At 26.0% G+C, this 19,556-nt stretch overlaps 2 protein-coding genes across 2 annotated transcripts; both read right to left on the bottom strand.

The window, feature by feature from the left end:
* Positions 1–5,093: 5,093 nt before the first annotated feature.
* Positions 5,094–6,419, bottom strand: LOC124931823 (peroxidase 17-like). Its single transcript, XM_047472396.1, has 3 exons — positions 6,160–6,419; positions 5,901–6,092; positions 5,094–5,812 (listed from the first exon to the last, which is right to left on the bottom strand). The coding sequence occupies exons 1-3, from the start codon at positions 6,394–6,396 to the stop codon at positions 5,192–5,194; spliced, it is 1,050 nt and encodes a 349-aa protein (XP_047328352.1). The 5' UTR covers positions 6,397–6,419; the 3' UTR covers positions 5,094–5,191.
* A 5,256-nt stretch (positions 6,420–11,675) lies between these two features.
* Positions 11,676–13,931, bottom strand: LOC124932638 (ras-related protein Rab11D-like). Its single transcript, XM_047473297.1, has 2 exons — positions 13,619–13,931; positions 11,676–12,226 (listed from the first exon to the last, which is right to left on the bottom strand). Exons 1-2 carry the CDS (start codon positions 13,846–13,848, stop codon positions 11,779–11,781), a joined length of 678 nt encoding a protein of 225 aa, XP_047329253.1. The 5' UTR covers positions 13,849–13,931; the 3' UTR covers positions 11,676–11,778.
* Positions 13,932–19,556: the final 5,625 nt, after the last annotated feature.

Genomic DNA, 19,556 nt, shown 5'->3' with positions numbered 1-19,556 from the left:
GTGTATTTTTTTCACTTCATTATAGTTATCTAATACTTTTAACATAACCTATATACGGGCTGGCCTGGGGTAAGCCTGGCAAGCTCTCGGGTTAGGGCAGCTCACTCTCATGATAACCCATTTATTTCGATAGTGTGATATTTAGTCAATTGTATTTAAAAAAAATTGTAGCTTAGTGATTGAAATAAATATCCACATTTTTTTTCTAATGGGGCTGGATCAGCCCAAAAGGGCCCTACATACTCACTTTATTATATAATTTGAGTATGTGCGAATTAATTAATAAAATTTCCATATTAAATTTTTTTTATTTAGTTATCTTTGCATATATAACTCACTATAAATCCTTCCGGCATGTTAATGTTTATGTGACCAATATGTGATTGCATGATTGCCTTCTATTCATTTAAATACGTTTGTTTTTTCCCACCCTTTATTTTTTTCCTAGACCAATATTATGTGTCAAATTGGTTAAAGAACATGTACTGTTTCAGACATTTTCTTGTGAATGAATTGGAGATGCGACATCTTCTTCATGATCAAAGAATGGTGTACGAGGTTTGTAGTCAAAATATCTCAAGTTATCCCCTCTTCTAGCCTAGTGGCAACAAGAGGTGGATATCCCCCAGGCCTCCATGAGGTCCTGGGTTCGAGCCCGTCAGGCGGCAAGTTCTGCGCCTGGTTAATTGGTTAAGTATGTTTGCGGGCTATGTACTTAACCCGCGGGGATTAGTCGCACTCCATAGGAGTAGCGGAACCCAGCGTTCTCAAAAAAAAAAAAAAAATATCTCAAGTTAATTCCCTTTTTCCTTATGGAGTATCATTTTCAAAAGCTTTAAAGAATCATATTATAGCATTATACTTGTTTTATTTTTGACCTGCTAAACTTGTCCAAACAATCAGATACTTATGAAGGGTTATAAATGATTTCATGAAGATTTCTTTTTGAGAAAAAATTACTGAAGAACTTGTGTTATCGACGATTTCAATTTTTAATAGTTGAACTTTTTAGAATATTCCCTCTTTTTTTGAATGTCTAAAAATGAAGCGTCTTGAAAAGTATGGAATTCCTGTCCATATCAAGAGTTGGAATACTTCCTTGAGGAGGAAGATTTTGTTGATCAAGTGCGATTCCCTCATTTCTGAAAGCCTTTTGTGTAGAAACCTGTTGATAGCAGAAATGTTAGAATTTAATTTGCTTCATCTTTTCTTTTCTGGATTAATTTTGGGTTGAGTTTGATTGAGAGCATTATTGAACTCAGATTTTTACTTAACTATATACGTACACTGAATAGTGGAGTTGGATATATAATCTTGAGAACCAAGTGTATATTATTCAATTCATTCTCTTTCTTAATTTCCCACATATTTCGGGTATGTTAGACTTTAGTGGATTGATCTCTTTTACACTATACAATGTTTAACATACTTACTTGTCTATTGCTCCCCTTTTTATTTATTAGTGAACTGTTGCAATAAAATTTTGACCTTAAAATGATCTTATCTGTCAAAGGAGGTGGTGTATCATGAAGCTCTAGAAAATAATTTACTAGTAGTATTATAGGTTGATCAATCCACCTTTTTCCTTTTAAAGTTCTCTCAACTCGATGTTCATTTGTTTACTTAATAGTTCGGTTGAATTTCGTCCGGACGGTTAAATAATTTATGCCTACAGGAGGAACATATGTGAAGGTCATTTACCTGATATATTTCTTACCTCTTCTGGCATATATATTAGTATGGTTTTATCTGTCAAATGTCTGCTTCATGAGTTTGTATTTTCTATTGGAAGGTCCAAATTGTTACAATGAGTAACAATTCCAAAAAATAATGGAGAAGGAGAAGGAGAACAAGAACAAAGAACACCTGTTGAAGCACTTATGGTTCTCAAGTATATATGATTATAATGATTTAAGGTAGGTACTCGCAGCCTATAAGGCATTAATTAATTACCATTCATCAATAATATTGTTGCTTGTTTGGAATGATTTGTATCTTTTAGATTAAGAATTAAGGTACTAGCTAGCCTATAAGCTCAAAATATTTAAGAATATTTTTACTACACGTACGTACATATGTCAGGCTGCTCTAGTTTAGTTTCTCTAAATTAATTATGCAGACAAGTAGCTAGCTAGGTTATTGACAGATGATGAGACATATATAGGTTGAAGTTGATAGATATATACTAAGACCAGCCGCAGCAGGGGATTAATTAAGGTGTTATTTGGGTGTCAAAAGAGGAGGGTGGGAGGCAGCAGGGGGGCAAAAATGGGGATCAAATTTTGGGTGTCAAAATTTGATACGGGTGTCAAATTTTGTTTGGCCAATGAGACGCTGCCATGTGGCAGTTTAATATTTACTTTTGATTTTAATTTTCTTATTTTAAAAATACATTTTAATAATAATTGATCAATAAAAAAAAAAAAAAAATTATATCAATATTTTTTATTTTTCACGATCTATAAATAGAGACGTGGTTTGTGTCATTTGGACACCAAAAAAAATATTGTTTGTGGTGAATGAAGTGATGAATAATATTGTTTGTGGTTAAAAAAAAAATGAAATTATGTATATGTTTAAATGATGTGGAAGTGAGAGAAAGTGAAAAAGTAATTTTGATACCTTGAATAACACGCTGCTGTATGACATGTTAAAAAGTGGGTGTTAAAAGAGGTGTTAAGCTGACGTGGCAGGGTGTTAAATGAAAAAATTTGACACCCTGCTGTGGGTAGTCTAAAGAGCTTTGCACTGTGTATTTTATTGAATACTTGTATTGTAATTACATGTAAATTTTGGTGAAGTTGATAAATCCAGATTTTGCTGATTTATCTTCTCCTCAATATATACTTGGGATATGATATATACTTGAAAACAATGTCAAACGAGTAATCAACTTAAAAGGTTGAGTTAATTCATCGTAAGTTAAAATTAAAGTTAGGTAGTCTATAATTGTGATGTTAAACTTAATAGAAAATTATAAAATTTAATTTTTTAAACCATCTAAATACTTATAAAATTATTCTATAATAAAAAAAATAATATATAATAATGAACAATAAGCCTATCATATTTGCATTTATGTGATACAAAATATGAATCAGACCCTCGATAAATGAGTTGGAGCAAATCAATTGAAACAGAACATTATAAGCTAAAATATCAATAAAAACAAACATTTACTTTTTGTAAAAAATTATTGAGAGAATGTTTTTTTAATAAATTTAAACTTAATAATTATAAAAATAGTTAGTTATTTATTTAAAATATTATTATTAAAGTTTTCAATGTAATGTATTATAAGGTATAACGATGAAAAATAAAATTTTAGTATAAAATAAAATTTAAAAGAAATATATTAATTTTTGAAAGATATTTATATGAAAATATTGCAATGAAATTTTACGAAGAAAAGATCGTTGAAATATTCGTCGGAAATTCCGTTGTATAAAACATGAGGAACTTTTTTGACAGAAATTTTCAAATGAAATAATCCGTCGAAACTATCGTCGGAAACTTAAAAAACATAACAAATTTTTTGACGAATATTCCTATAGAAAATTTCCAATGAAATAATTCGTCAAAAATATCGTCGTAGATTCGGAAGTAAAAACAATGATATTATACGTTGGAAAAACGTCACAAATGTTTCAACCGGAATACTAACACGTTTTATATAATTGAAAAATATATCATTAATTATATATTTGTCAAAAATTCTGTAAGAAATAAATGTCACAAGTACCAAATTTTCTTATATCGAAAATAAGATTAGCATTAAATAATAATATTGGTACCACCTCCTCACACCACTCACTCAATATTAAGGTTTTGGATTTAAATTATTAAAATAATTTTGTTTAGTTTAGGATTATAAAAAAGTTGTTACTAAGTGTTAAAATATAAAGTATGTTAATATTTAATAAAATAAATAAATAAAATTTTAATTGATTTAATTTATAAATAAAATGAGATTAATTATTTAAAATTTGTTTAAATAATCTTACTAAACAAAGAACAAGAACCTAACACGATTGCAATGTCTTTTAATATATTTTTCAATGAGGTTATGAATATTTCTTAATTTTATCCCCAACCTAAAAATTTGTTGTACTTATACTGATCTTATAAATTATGTCGTAATTTTTGACATGTCATCATGCATATTTTTTTTTAAGTTACAGTGAATTAATATCTCTTACTTAATGCTAAAAAATTATTCCTAATATGAATCAAATATTTTGCTGGCTCAACTTCTGCCTTTTCATCTTAACGGTACGTTATTATTATATCTTAATTTTCTTAATATATTATATAAATTTTTTAATAAAAATAATTTTTATTTTTTTATCTTATTTATATATTATTCTAATTAAAAATATTTATCATCTAATTTATTTTTCAATATATAATAATTCTATAATGCTACATCAAATTAAATATTATTATATATATATATATTTATAAGTTAGATAATGGAATTTACTATTTACACACACGTAACACACCCCTAATAGTTGTTTATCAAATACTTGCATTTAATTCAAATTTATATATTTAGTTTAATACATTCTAGAAAGTAGTAGTTATTTACCTTTCACTTGTACTTGTATTGCCCAAGGGGACCATGGATGCACCTTGTGTATATTGGTTATTGTAGCTATCATTGTCCTTTTCTCATAGGAATCCTTATCCAACTTTATGAAACTTGCATTTTCAAAATAATATTCAATGAAAATAACTTTTGACTGTGGAAGTGGGATTCTTTGGATTAAACTCAAAGAAAAAAGAGAGTTGTTCAGCTTTTTATTAAATCAAGTTTTATTCTCCATTTGTTGCAATGAAAGTTTGGCATGGAACAATAGAGACCAGGCCAATTAAGATAAAGAAACCAAATGGGTTAGTTTCAAGTGGTTACAGCAGATGTGTAAATATTGAAGGCTTATTATTATCATTGGGCACATTTCCATATATTAAGCTAACATATAACCAAAATATGGTGAAACAACATTCCTCTCTTCTTCTTTTTTGTCTACTTTGAAAAAAAACTTGTATCATGATAAATTTTAAGTTTTAAACTTCAAAAGTAAAACTGCTAAAGTGATTATTTAAAATTAAGAAGTAATCATCGATCAACAATATTATCCTTAGACCTTAATTAAACATAGAAACTTTGAAAGTGATATCTGATCAATTAAGTAAGAGATGTTTTCCTTGAAACTCCTTCAGTTCTTCTTCCCAACACTAACTGATTGACCACCCTACAGTTCCTTCTAATCTCGCCGGATCTACCTGATTGGAGATCGCCCAGCCTGATCATCCCCTTCACAAAAGCTTCATAGAATTCCTTCTCCCCTCTACTGAATCTCTCCACATACTTCCTAGTCTCGGGCAACGTAAACAGTGTTTGATCCGAATTCAACGACCCTTTTCCATTAACCAAATCCTTAAAATACTGGTTATCGAACAATTCCGGCGTCGAATCCAAGTCGACGGTTACACTCAAGTTACCATCCGGCATTGGGCAGAGCTTGTCCAGCTTCTTTCTGTATTCAGGGTTCATAGCCGGGTCTGGTAAACCAGACCCGGACTGATTATAGAGTCGAAAGACGATTGAAAAACACCTTGCTTTACCGATCGAATGAGACCCGGAAAGCGCGACGAGATCTTTGGCGGAGAGGTTGAATTTCTGGAAGAGATTGAGGAGATAAGTTGCGTTTGCTCTTGGGGTGGGCATGATGTCATCGGAATCCTTTTGGCTGGCGGTGAGACTGTCTTTTCTACCCAATTTCACCGCCCAATCCGGCCCTCCGCTCTATTAACAAAAATTTTAAAAAATGAGTCGAATTCGAACCTGGGTATGATTAAGGGTAAAACCAATAATGATGAAAGTTGGTACATACGAAAAGTACAGCATCCCTGGCCGCCATGATGATGATGTCGGCACAAGAGACGACTCCGGGACAGATTTGTTCGAGGTTGGCTTTGGCTTCATCGATGACCTCGTATGATCTTAAAGAGCCTCCGTTGGAGAGGGATTCCTTTTCTCCTAACATGTTTGGAGTGTCATCTAGTAACATTGAAGCATCGCATCCCTGTATATATATGTCAGATTGATTGGTTAAAGAATAATCTCTGTTGAAAGAGATGAAGAAATCTTACATTTACAAAGCAATCGTGGAATTGAAAACGCATAACTGAAGCAGCGCTTCTGGGGTCTATTATCATGTTTTTTCTGATGACATTTTTTACTGTGATTTCGGCATCAGGGCAAGTGGTGGAGTAATACCCATGTCGGAGTTTACTATAACTGGGTCCGTTGTCGCCGGCGTGGATGGCGGCTAGTGAGATTAGGAGGAAGAAGAAGAAAGAGATGGTGGCGGTGCTGGTGGAGAACATAATAATTGTTTTGGGGAAGTAAAATGAAAATTTTGGACTGCCTCATCCTCTTCTCTGTCACCATTTTATAAGCTTTCTTGAAGCCAATGCAAAACTTTTTCTTTTTTTCTTTTTTATATTTAAAAACAACTTATAATTATTTAAAAATATTATGGCCTTGTTTTTGATTTAAAGTTAATAAGCCGCGTATGAGAGTTTACGTAATAAGCTGCTACAGTAACTTTGCGTAATAAGCTTACGCAAAAAATTACAATCAAACACACTTTTGCGTTTAAACTCAAATTTTTCTTTACCTTCTTCCTCAACATTTAAGATTATAATCTCATCCTTTGAGACTTAAACGTTTTTCTTTCTCATTAATTTTAAATATTTTTTTTATTCATTCTCTTTCATCTATTTCTAATCATTTTATTTTTAATTTCTCTAGTCTAGTTAATCTCTTTCTAATCATTTTATTCATTCTCTCTTATCTATTTCATATATTTATAATATTTTTATATAAAATTATTATAACAAAAAACATATATTTAAATATATTTTTATTTATTATTTATAATATATGTATTTTAATATATAAAATAATTAAGCAAAATATAAAATATAAATACACTTTGATATTTTTTTATTTATAATTTTAGAAATTATAAATCGTCTTAATTAACTATCTAAAATACTAAAATACTAATTACAATTAAAATTAATTCTGAAATGAATTATAATAGTAAAAGTGTGAGAGAAAAAATAAATAAATTAACAATTGAATGATTGGATCATAGAGGAAAGTGTGAAAATAAAAAAAAATATATTATTAAATACTTTTATTTATATATATATATATATTATATCATATTTATATTAAATATATTTAAAATTATATATTTATAAAAATCAAAATATTCATATCATTTATTTTAAAATATATTATTTAAATCATTTATTAATAATTAAAATTATATATTAACAATAAAATTATAAAAAATAATATATAAATATAATTTATTTTCAAATATATATTATTTTTTAATTTAATTAATTTATTAATATTTAAAATTAAATTAATAAATATATATAACATTATATTTATATATGATATTAATTATTAAAATAAATATTAAAAATAAATAAATTGGGTATCAAACATACCCAAGTTTAACTATTAAATAAGCTGAGATCATATCAAACGTATTTGAGAATAAATTGAATAAATTAGATAAACTGGTGTCAATAAGCCCTTATTGAGAATAAGCTGAATCAAACTAGCTCTATATCTAATGTTAAATTAGAACTCTTTATTATTTTGAATTTAGATTTTAATTTTATTATTTTTTAAAAAATTTACAATTTTGAATCTTTATTATTAAAATTTAAAATTATACAAAATAAATTTTATGTTATATCTATATAATATTTATAAATAAATGATTTATATCACTAATTTAATGTGAATTCAAAAGTTTTGACTAAAGAGTTCGGACATAGTCAAAATAATTTTCTTTAATTTTAATATTAAATTACTGATATAAATTATTTATTTATAAATGTACCGACCTTTAATAAAGAATCTTCTTTAATAAAGAATCTTGATAATGATACTTTTGATATAATAGGTAAAACAACTTTTTAAAAATTAATTTTAATTAAAATTTTAGAAAAATGAATATATTAAAGGGTGGGCCTTAGTGTATCCTATTGTTGGCATTATCAATGTGCTCTTTTCTTAAGTAACGTGTAAAAAAACAATCTCAAAATGTGTATTTTTTTTACTTATATTTTTTAACATTACCTCATTACTCACATTATTGTATATTTTGAGTATGTGTGATCATTTTACCAAAATAAAATAAACATTAAATAATAATATATTGGTACCACTTTACCATCACTCATTATTATGGTTTTGAATTTAGATTATAAAAAAAACGAGGTTAATTTATTTAAATAATCTTACTTAACAAGACCCTACCAGTTACAATTTCTTTTAATATTGTTGTGATAAAATTGTACCCATTTATAATATTAAATAAAAGTGATTACTAAAAAAACAAAGTTAAAATTATTCAATCTTAACAAAATTGGTAAATCTATAGTGCTGCTATACTTTATACATTATTGAATTTTAAATTTATATTTGTGTAAATGTTATTAGAGGCATGAAATATTTTAACTAGAGATTCAAACAAAGCCCAACTAACAAGACGTGATACTTTGCAGTACACTTTTTCACACTTTTTCAATTCAACAATTAATCTGCACGCTCTCTGCTACTAATTCATCATCGATATCCACACACAAAAAAATATTATTATTTTTCAATATAAAAAAGGGCGCGTTTGATTTAGTGTTTGCGTTCAGTATTTAGCGTTTGTAAATAATTTTCTAAAAACCATAATAAAATATATTTTGTATTTAAATACAGTAAATAATTTTCTAAAAACCATAATAAAATATATTTTGTGTTTAAATAAAAACCAACTTATATGAAAAATAAGCGGACCATTATGGCCTATTTGATTATTAAATGTTGCGTTTAAGTATATTTAATTTTACGTAAAAAATTATAATCAAAATTACAATAATTTTTCTTAATAAGCTCACGTAAAAAATTATAATCAAATTTATTTTACGTTTAAACTCAATTTTTTTTTTTACATTTTCCTCAACATTTAGCTTATAATCTCAAGTTTTTATCTCTTATCACTTTTAAATATTTTATTTATATATTCTCTCTTATCCATTTAATTTATTTCTAATTATTTTATTCATTCTCTCTCGTATATTTAATATCTTTCTAATTATTTTATTCATTCTCTCTCATCTATTCTATCTATTTTTAATATTTTTATATATTTATATAAAATTATTATAATAATAAAACATATATTTTTATTTATTATTTATAATTTATAATTTATAATTTATAATATATGTATTTTAATATATAAAATAATTAAGCAAAATATAAAATATAAATATATTATAATTTTTTTAATTTATAATTATAATTTTAAAAATCAAACTAAATTTAATTAATTATCTAAAAGTACATATTACATAAAATAAATTTATCTGAAATGAATAATAATAGGAAGAGGTGAAATTACTTAAAAATGAATTGACAAATAAAAAATTATATAAAAAAAAAATAAAAAAAATTCAAAAGTGAAAAATATATAATAATAAATTACTTGTCTATAAACTTATAATATGTATAAACATACAAGAATCATCTAAACATTTTTTAAAAAATAAAATAAAATAAATGGAAACAAAAAAATAATGTGTAAAACGCGAGAAATTACTCACATTTAATTAAATTAAAAAAATTAATTTAATAAAAAATTTTAAAATTAATATATTATATTATTTATTTTAAAATAAATTATTTTTTAGTTTAAATAATTTATAATATGAATAAAGAAATTGATGTGAATTTTCAAAATTTTAAAATAAGGAAAGGAAGAGATTGAAAATTTTAAAATATTGTTAAATATTTATATATATTATATTTATATTAAATATATTTAAAATTATATATTTATAAAAATTTAATATATTCATATCATTTATTTTAAAATATATTATATTTTAATTTAAGTCATTTATTAATATTTAAAACTATATATTAACAAAAATTAATAAAACTTATTTTCAAATATATTATTTTTAATTTAAAATATTTATTAATATTTAAAACTATTAATAAATATACATAATATTATAAATAAAAATAATAATAAGTTAAATATACCCAAACTATATTTTATTAGCAATTAATTTAGTATTCAATTCTCCCATTAAATAATTAATAAAAATATTTTCAAAAGAAATAATCTTTCAATTGCATTATTATAAATAAATTAAATACCAAGTCTCTTCCTTTCATCCAAAAACATATAGGGAAAGAATGTCAATTTTATTTATAAAATTGGATGGATGTATTAAATTTGTTTATTAAGTTGTAAAATTCTATCTATGTATACAAACTTGTCAAAAAGTGTCAAATTTATTAAATTTGACAGATTTCTCTAACGACGTTAAAATATAGTTCTGCTGTCAATGACGTGTCATATCCACGTATTATTTTTATATATATTATTTTTATAATCAAATCTTCCAATTCAAACGGACCTTATCATTAAAAAAAAGTAAAAAAAAATAAAATTAAAAACAACTTCATCTCTCAATGCATCTGCATCTAACACCCGATAATACAAATCCGGCAACAATTCCGACAACTAACACCAGCAATAATAGATTTCGTTAGAGATTATAAATTCTTCGAGATTATTTTTCTCTTCCTCCTTCATAGCCATCTTCAACACTTTCTCCCGCTCCTTCGAAAGCATATTCAAGTTCGAGAACAACTCCTCGACGTTGCCACTTCCCCAATCCGACACAAATGCTGCCGGAATCATCCCTCCCCTTTGCTTTCTCTTCTTCGACGACTAATCCTTCTTCGGGGAGCACCAGAAGCAACCCATTTTCTTAGGTAGTGAAGGAGACGAGGAAGACTCATACAGATTCCATGAATACGAAGGAAAATTATTGATCTAGATTTTGCGTTGCTTAGGTTTCCTTCATTAGCGAGAGATTTTCCTTTACAGCCAATGAACTCGATGAATTAGATAGCGAAGAAACATACCCATTTTCCAGCTCTGGCCTCTTGTTCTTTTCTTCATCATCATTTGACTAATAAATAGATCTTCCCATATACTTCGTTGAAGGAAGCTTGAAATTTGAATCGTAAGAAGGGGCTGAGAACGATTTGAGTTTACGAAAGCGAGTCTTGAGGTGAGTTGGGAGAACGGAGTCAGGATTGAAGCCGACACAATTGACGACATCCACCTGTTCGAGGACGTAGTTGTCAATTTCTTCTGCGAGAAAACGAAACAGAGAGATTGATTAAAGTTTATACATTTACTTACAGAAAAAAATAAACTTCAATAATAATCATCCATTTTGCGATTTTCATCTAAGACATTCTTTTAAAAGTGTTGTGGCCTGAAGTTATTTTAATTTTATTATGATAAGATCAGTTTGAATTTGAAAATTTGATTATAAAAATAATATAAATAAAAATAATACGTGATATGACATGTCATTGACAGCAGGACTACATTTTAATAACGTTAGAGAAATCTGTTAAATTTAATAAATTTGACACTTTTTAACAACTTTGTATACATAAATAGAATTTTACAACTTAATAAACAAATTTAACACTTGCGTCCAACTTTATAAATAAATTTGACATTATTCCCAAAACATATACTCTATCAAATGTTTTTTTAAATAAATAAATAGCAGATAACTGCAATATACAGCAGAATAATGCAAAACAATCCCACATAAGAAAAATAATGAACCGGGGCAGGGGACACTCTAAGACGTACAACAAGCGCGGTTTTTTGTTGGAATTTCCTGGGCCGGGCCTGGAACAATGATATTCTTACCAGCAAGGGACCCAGGATTATTATTGTTATTTCGGTCATCGCCTGCAACAAGGTTATTCTTGTTCACGATATTGAAAATCTCTGTCAATACAGTCATGAATGAATTCTCCACGTTTGTGGCTTCTAATGCCGAGGTCTCTAGAAAGAACAGGCCTTCCTTTTGGGCGAATTCTGTGGCATCTTCTGTAGGGACAGCCCTTTGGTCTTCCAGATCAGATTTGTTACCTATTAGAATGATGACGATGTTCTTGTCTGCGTGGGCACGCAATTCTTCTAACCAACGGGGTATGTGGTCAAAAGTCTGTCTTTTTGTTATGTCATATACCAACATTGCCCCAACAGCACCCCTATAATATGCACTCGTAACTGCTCTGTATCTGTTTGACATATATAATAGCCATGGAAATGAAAGAAACAAAGTTAAGCTTTTGATCTACCATTTTATTAATCAAATCATCAAGGCTTTGTTTCATGAAGGCTACATGGGTTTAATCAAAGAACCCACAATCCAATCATATATTATAAAATCAATGAATATACTCTACTTTTTGAAAAATATTATTTTTTCATTATATGTTTATAATACCCCTAATGTCTTTTAACCCACATAACTCACTTTTTGATAACTTATAAAGAACAAGGTAATTTAGAAATAGCCCAGATTGAACAAGGCCAAAATAACCTAAATTATTCCATCATCTATCAATCCATTAATCAAATTATTCAAATCACTATAAAAAATATTAAAATACTTTGCAAATAATCTAAGTCTTGTCTTCTCACCTACAATTAGACAATACACACAAAGAACCGAATTATATCTCATGAAGAAAATCACAAAGGTCTTGTGAAGAAACCAAACTAAGGAACTCTAGATGAAATTAAGCAAAGAAAGTCATGCTAACTACAGTTGTTTGGACATAATAAAGTTTTCCAAGGCTAAATAGTTGCTTTGAAGCAGTATTGTCAAACAGCTGTGATACAGCTTCTATGTGATTAAAATGAATATATGTTAAATGTCGGTCCATAATCCATATTAGTACCCTAAACACAAAGAATGACCAACTACATTTATGAGAAACAGATAGCCAATGAAGTCATGCACATTTTGTGCAAATCTGTACAGAATGATGTTCAGATCTAATCAATTCATAATGTTAATCTAACCCAACAAATCATCTATGATCTATCACACATACATAATCCATATCTCATATATACAGAGATCTTTTTCCTCCATGAATACTCGGATTGAACCAGTAAATATTTGTCAGTTAATCTTACTACTTCCTTTGATGAAAGCTTGGTCATGAATTATACATCTCTTTGGCTTTGTATTCTCATATTTGTATGGATTCAGATCAAGCAATGAACTATGTTGATCCACAATTGGCATAACATACTAACAACTCCCTATTAATCAATCAATCAATCAATCTGACAATTAGCAAACAAACAAAATTTCACCAATGCTAGTGAGATTTGGCATATCATGTAGTAATTAAGTAGCAAACAAAACAGTCTGTATAATGTAAGTCTTTGATCACCACCAGTATCTAAATTCCCACGGTGTTCCAGAAAATGTTATTTGAACATGAAAGACAATCTATCTCACTGCAGAGCTAGCTAGGAAGTAATTAAAAAGAAGGCAAAAGCAAATAAAAGTGATTCAGAAAGACGGAAGCAACGAGAAAAAGCTAGATCAGAAAAGGCTATACAATCACTTGTACTAGCTAGTGTGATCATAACTCATAAGAAGAGAACCGAACCTTTCCTGGCCAGCGGTATCCCAGATCTGAGCCTTGATTGACTTATGCTGGATGGATAAAGTTCTTGTTTGAAATTCGACACCAATCGTAGCCTTGGAATCCAAACTAAACTCGTTCCTAGAAAAACGAGCGAGAATCTGAGACTTGCCAACGGCAGAATCTCCGATTAGCACGATTTTGAATACGTAGTCGATCTTCTGACTAGCATCGCCATATCCTCCGGTGGCCATTATTGTTGTAGCTCCAGAGAAACTTCGTAAGTTCTGCGCTGTTCTTGAAAGTGAGCTGGTAACAACAAAGAGAGAGAATTGGAAGAGACAGATATAGACTCATTACTGGCCTTGGACTACAAGTCTATATAACTAATTTACAAGATTAAGAGTGAATCTTTAATGATTTTTAGTTGGAGGTCATATTTGATCATCTCCAATAACTTCAATGGTACATTTACCATTAATTGTACAAAAACGAATCACCAAAATCGAACACCTAAAACAAGGAATCTAACTATATATGATTAATCGATTCGCTATATAAAACCGATCATTGTTAAAATATATATAATTCAGTTACAACCAACAACATAAATAATAATCATAAAATGAAAATTATACAAATAAAATCGATTTAACACTAAATCAAATGTAATGTTTGAGAATTATCAAAATAATGTCAATGATTTGAGGTGCATTTCATATATGAACTAAACAGTTTATCCTCTAATACAAATTATAATATTAATAAATACATAAAGTTCATTATGATGATGAGAAAGGTAACTTTATTTTTTATTTTTATAGAACAACTCAATTTTTTTTTTAAAAAGGAAACCAAATCCTAAGGATTTTTAAAATAGGATTCAAAACTATCAGGCCCTAAAAACAATTGGGTTTTAAATGAACTCATTTCAGGCCCTTTATGTTTGTTTTTCATTAAGAATTATGGTCTTCATTTAGAATGACTTAAATTTTCTAGTTAATTAAAGAACCATAGGTGATCAAATTTGAATTATGTTGGGATTTTTTTTTATTCTTTTTATGAAATGAATTATGTTAAAAATAAAAAATTAAAGGATTTGACAATTACTGAAAGTTGTTATTGACAAAAGATTATGTTATTATTTTATATATAAATCAGGTTCATCATTTCGAGAGTTGTTTTAAAAAATAATTTATGTAGCTTACCAATTTTCCATAGTTATAATTTAGTCTTAAATTATTTTTTGGGTCCTTACCGTTCCTTTCTATCTACACTGAATCTTTTAATTATGATCATTAATAATATATAATAATTTCATATATATATATATATATATTATTTTGAAGGTAACAAGTTAGCTGACACTAGTTATTGACTTTCAATTATAAAAATAATAATTAAAATGAATAATAAATTATAAATAATACTAATAATTTCAATTTAAAATATTATATAATCAATTTATTATATTTGAATTAGTTAAAATCAATTATAAATTAAAATAAACTTTTCTATATTTATTCAAAATCTAATTAACTATTTAAAATGTAATAATTAAAAATAATATCTAATGATAAATTAAAAATAAAAATAATAACAGTAAAAAATCAAATAACTTACTAAAAATTGTAAATAAAAAAATACTCTTTTATACTATCTCCTTTATACTAAAGACATAACACAATTTTCTTTATACCAATATATTTTTTTATTTATTATGTTTCTTTAACTTTTATATTCTAAATAAGTTATCATTAATTTTAACCTTATAACTCCTCTTACCATTTGTAATATCAATTTACAAGATGCGCACGGAGATTATGTTTCTTTTTAACATTTCAAATAAAAATAAATAAACAAATTCTTACTCCATTAGCACGAATCAAGAACAATATGAACTAAGTCAATCTTTTATGTTTCGTTTAGTTTGAAAAGGTAAGCAAGCATACATCACTTTCAAGATTAGGTAATTTTTTTCCTTCAATTGCTGACTTTCAACAACATATATACATACAGTACCATTTCAAAATAACTATGTCACTTAATAAAACCCTCATTTTTCTTAATGTTGACGCATTTTGCATTTATTAACAATTATTATTTTTCTTTCTTTCACGAAAGTATGTGGGTTTTAACTTTGCCCGCCCCCAAAATTAATTGAATCTAATTCACCATGAAGGGCTTGTTGGATATGTATTTTTTTTTTCCTTCTAAATAAACCGATCAGGATGTACTTATTTCGATCAAAAGGATGAGATTTGATGAATTAAGTAAGCACTTTATGGATGGTATTTGTTTCAGATTTAATGAAAGACCGTACATTATTTTTATTTTTATTTAAATAATTCAGATATGGCTTCACCTACCACTTGGTTTATATTAATTAATTTTTATTAAAGAACAAAATTTGACGATAAATAGGGAGAAGATTATCTCTATTCTGTTTATTTTTTCTCATGATAATATTTTTTATTATAGAATGACAAATTATCTGCTGGATAAAGAAACAGTGATAAAATATGATATCTCTTTACGGTCAAAGTTTTATGATGATAATCATTGTTTATAAGAAAAAGATTGATAAAAATTGCCAATAAATTAAAATAAAGATTCTTGTTTAGTTTTTCTAATAATAATATTTTTTAATTAAAATATATCATTATTATATAATAGAGTAAAGAAAGAAGTAGTAATATACATATTTTATTCTTCCTCCAACATTGTTAGGACAGTAAAATGTCTAAAATATTAAAATTCAATTTTACTCTCAATTCTCTTTTTTATGTTAGGATTAAACGGTTTTTATTTGAATTGTATGAAATAATTTTAAAAATAAAAAGTAATAAAAAAATTATTTGTTGAATCTTGTCTTTTTTTTCAAGACAATTGTCTATCATAATATAACATAAATACAGTATTAACAATTACCTTATATCATATGTACATCTATAATTAAATAATTAATTACTAACTCACTTGTTTGTAGCTACTTTTTTAAACAAATATTGTAGGTAAGTATTAATATTAATTGGTTTTTACAATATCATTAATTTATAATTTAATTTAAAATTGATTGAATTGACTACATATATTGTACCAGTAAACATGACATTGTTTAAATATTATTAATGTACGATAATTATAATTATATATATATATATATATATATATATATATATATATAATAATAATAATTAACTAATCAACAAGTTATATTAGTCATTTACATCTAGAACCGTTGAAGTGAGGATGAGGGAATCATAATAATTTCCTATGTTTAAAAGAAAAAATATATATTAAATATATATATATATATATATGTATAATCTTGAAATAGATGCCCACCACCTATCAAATAGCTAGATAATAAAATATAATAATAACTTGGTTTTTGAGATAATATGAGTATTAAGGATATTTGATTTCATCCAAATCATCATAAGAAGCAATGCCTCGCCTTTATAAAACACCATCTTTTTCTTAAATTAGTTAAGCACAACTAAAAAAAAAAAAAAAAAAACTTTAAAAATTCAAAATAAAATTTTAAATTGGATAAGAATAACAAGTTAATTGGTTTAAATGTACTCCTATAAAACAATAAGATTCTCAACTAAAGATTTATGAGATCTAACATTCAACGTCACCGTTCTATTGAATTTTGAATAATCTTTTATCGTCTATTTTAATTATTAAATGTTTTTCGATTTTTTGTTGACCAAATAATATACCCAAAAAATAATAGGAATAAATACATGTATTTTTAGTTTAGCTCTTTAAACCGGATCGATTCACCTCTTCCAACCATCACCGACGGTTTCGGTCCTAACAAGCTAGATTAGATCAAATTTTCTATAAAATAGACTTAAAAACACAATTTTGATAATGAAAAAAAGATAGAATGTGGCTCCACATTCTTGTAGTACATACAAGTATAATCATAATCTTCTATATATATACATCCTTCTAAATATCGAATTACACACCAATTACAAAAATAGATGAAACTCCCACAATTTTTTTCAACATTAACTTAACATTCTAAAATTGAAGTTCAAACTTCAAAGGTCAAAAGATCTGACTTTTGAATGATTATTGGCCACTCATATTACACACACATATATATATATATATATATTACGAAACAGTCAAATAAATTAAGAAATACTTCTTTTTTCAAATTAAATTAAGACATAGTCACGAAAAATAGACTATGAATACATGCCAGCAAACCACTATGTCATTATTGTCACCATAAACCATGCTCCAATAGTACCCATGAATGTATTTAAAATAAAATTTAAATAATAAAAATTGTGATATTTTAAACTCTAAATAATATAATTCAAATTTTGAATCTCAAATAATAAAATAATGAGTTTTCTTAAAAGTTTGAATAGAGAAAAAATAATTATTAGTAATGATTTTAAAGAGTTAAGATTTGTTTTTGGTAAAAGATTTAAATGATATTAATATATAATAATAAAATAAAATGTATTAAATATTATAGTTAATAATTTAATTAATGTAATAAATAAATGAGAGAGTAAAATAATATTAAATTAGTTTGAGACAAGTCACACAAATATATTAAAAAAATATTAATCTAATCTAATTATACAAAATTTATAATATTTTTTATTATTAAAGTTGCAAACTAAAATTTCATATAGAATAAAATTTTAATTAATTTTAGAGGTCCAAAAAGTATCAAATTATTCGGTTGAAAATCACATCGAAAAATATCAAGTTGATGGATTATATGCAAGGTATCATTTTTTTTATACACGAATTAAAATTATACTTTTATTATATAAAACACTTTTAACTAAACTAATTATAATATAAATTATTTATTAAATTAAATATTTATTTTATGCTTAATATATTTATATTGATATATTAAAATATAAAAATAAAAATAAAATATAAGTATATATATTTATGACATTATAAATATAAATTAAAATTACATCATCACATTCTATCCCGTCAACTTATGTGAAACTGATACAAAGTTATAATAATTCGTTGATTAAACGGTGATTCATGTTAGGCCGTGTTTGGATTGGGGTTTTCGAAAAAATTAAAGTGAGAAAAAAAATAATGATGGTTAATGATTTTGAAGAGATAATGATTAATTTTAGTAAAAAGACTTAAAAGATATTGACAATGGCGGAGCCAAGATTTATAATCTACTCGAATAATTTTTGTTTTTGTACCGAACAAATATAACACGATAGAAATTACTATATTTTAGATTCTCATTAGAAATTAATATATTTTTTTATCCGTTCAAATAATGAATGATTGTCAAATTTTTATTTAAATAAAGATAAAATATTGTTTTTTCTCTTCCATTTTGAATTTAACTTTAAAAATTTTTGTTAAATTTTAAGATTCTCAACTTGAAAATATTTGATAAAAATATTCACATAAACACTAATAGTTATAACACTACAAATATCAATAAAAATAATAAATAAAAAAATAACGTCATAACAATTATACAAATTTAGTTGAGAATAATTTCAATGTTGAATGGACAAATTAAATTTTTTAATTTTAGCTCTAGAAATTTTAGGAATTTTAAGATAATGTATTACAAAATTTTAAATTAGGGCTATTTATTAATTTTATGGTTGGAGTGTAAATATTTATAATTAAAAATCAATTATACAAGGGACAATTAACTTTTTATTTTTATATAATAGTTATATAATATTTTGTTATGGGTCATTTGGATTACTTATTATTATATAATAATTATATAATTCTTAGTTATGGGATATTTAGATTACTATTTTTAGATAGAAAGCTCATCTACCCAATTTATGAGCTATTTATTAATTTTATGGGCTATTTATTAATTTTATGGTTGGAATGTAAATATTTATTAATTTTATGGTTGCATGTAAATATTTATTAATTTTATGGTTGGAGTGTAAATATTTATTAGTTA

This window comes from Impatiens glandulifera, chromosome 3, assembly GCF_907164915.1.
Source record: "Impatiens glandulifera chromosome 3, dImpGla2.1, whole genome shotgun sequence".
Classification (NCBI taxonomy): domain Eukaryota; kingdom Viridiplantae; phylum Streptophyta; class Magnoliopsida; order Ericales; family Balsaminaceae; genus Impatiens; species Impatiens glandulifera.
The sequence above is the reverse complement of the archived record's forward strand: the minus strand, read 5'-3'. Positions and strand labels throughout refer to the sequence as shown.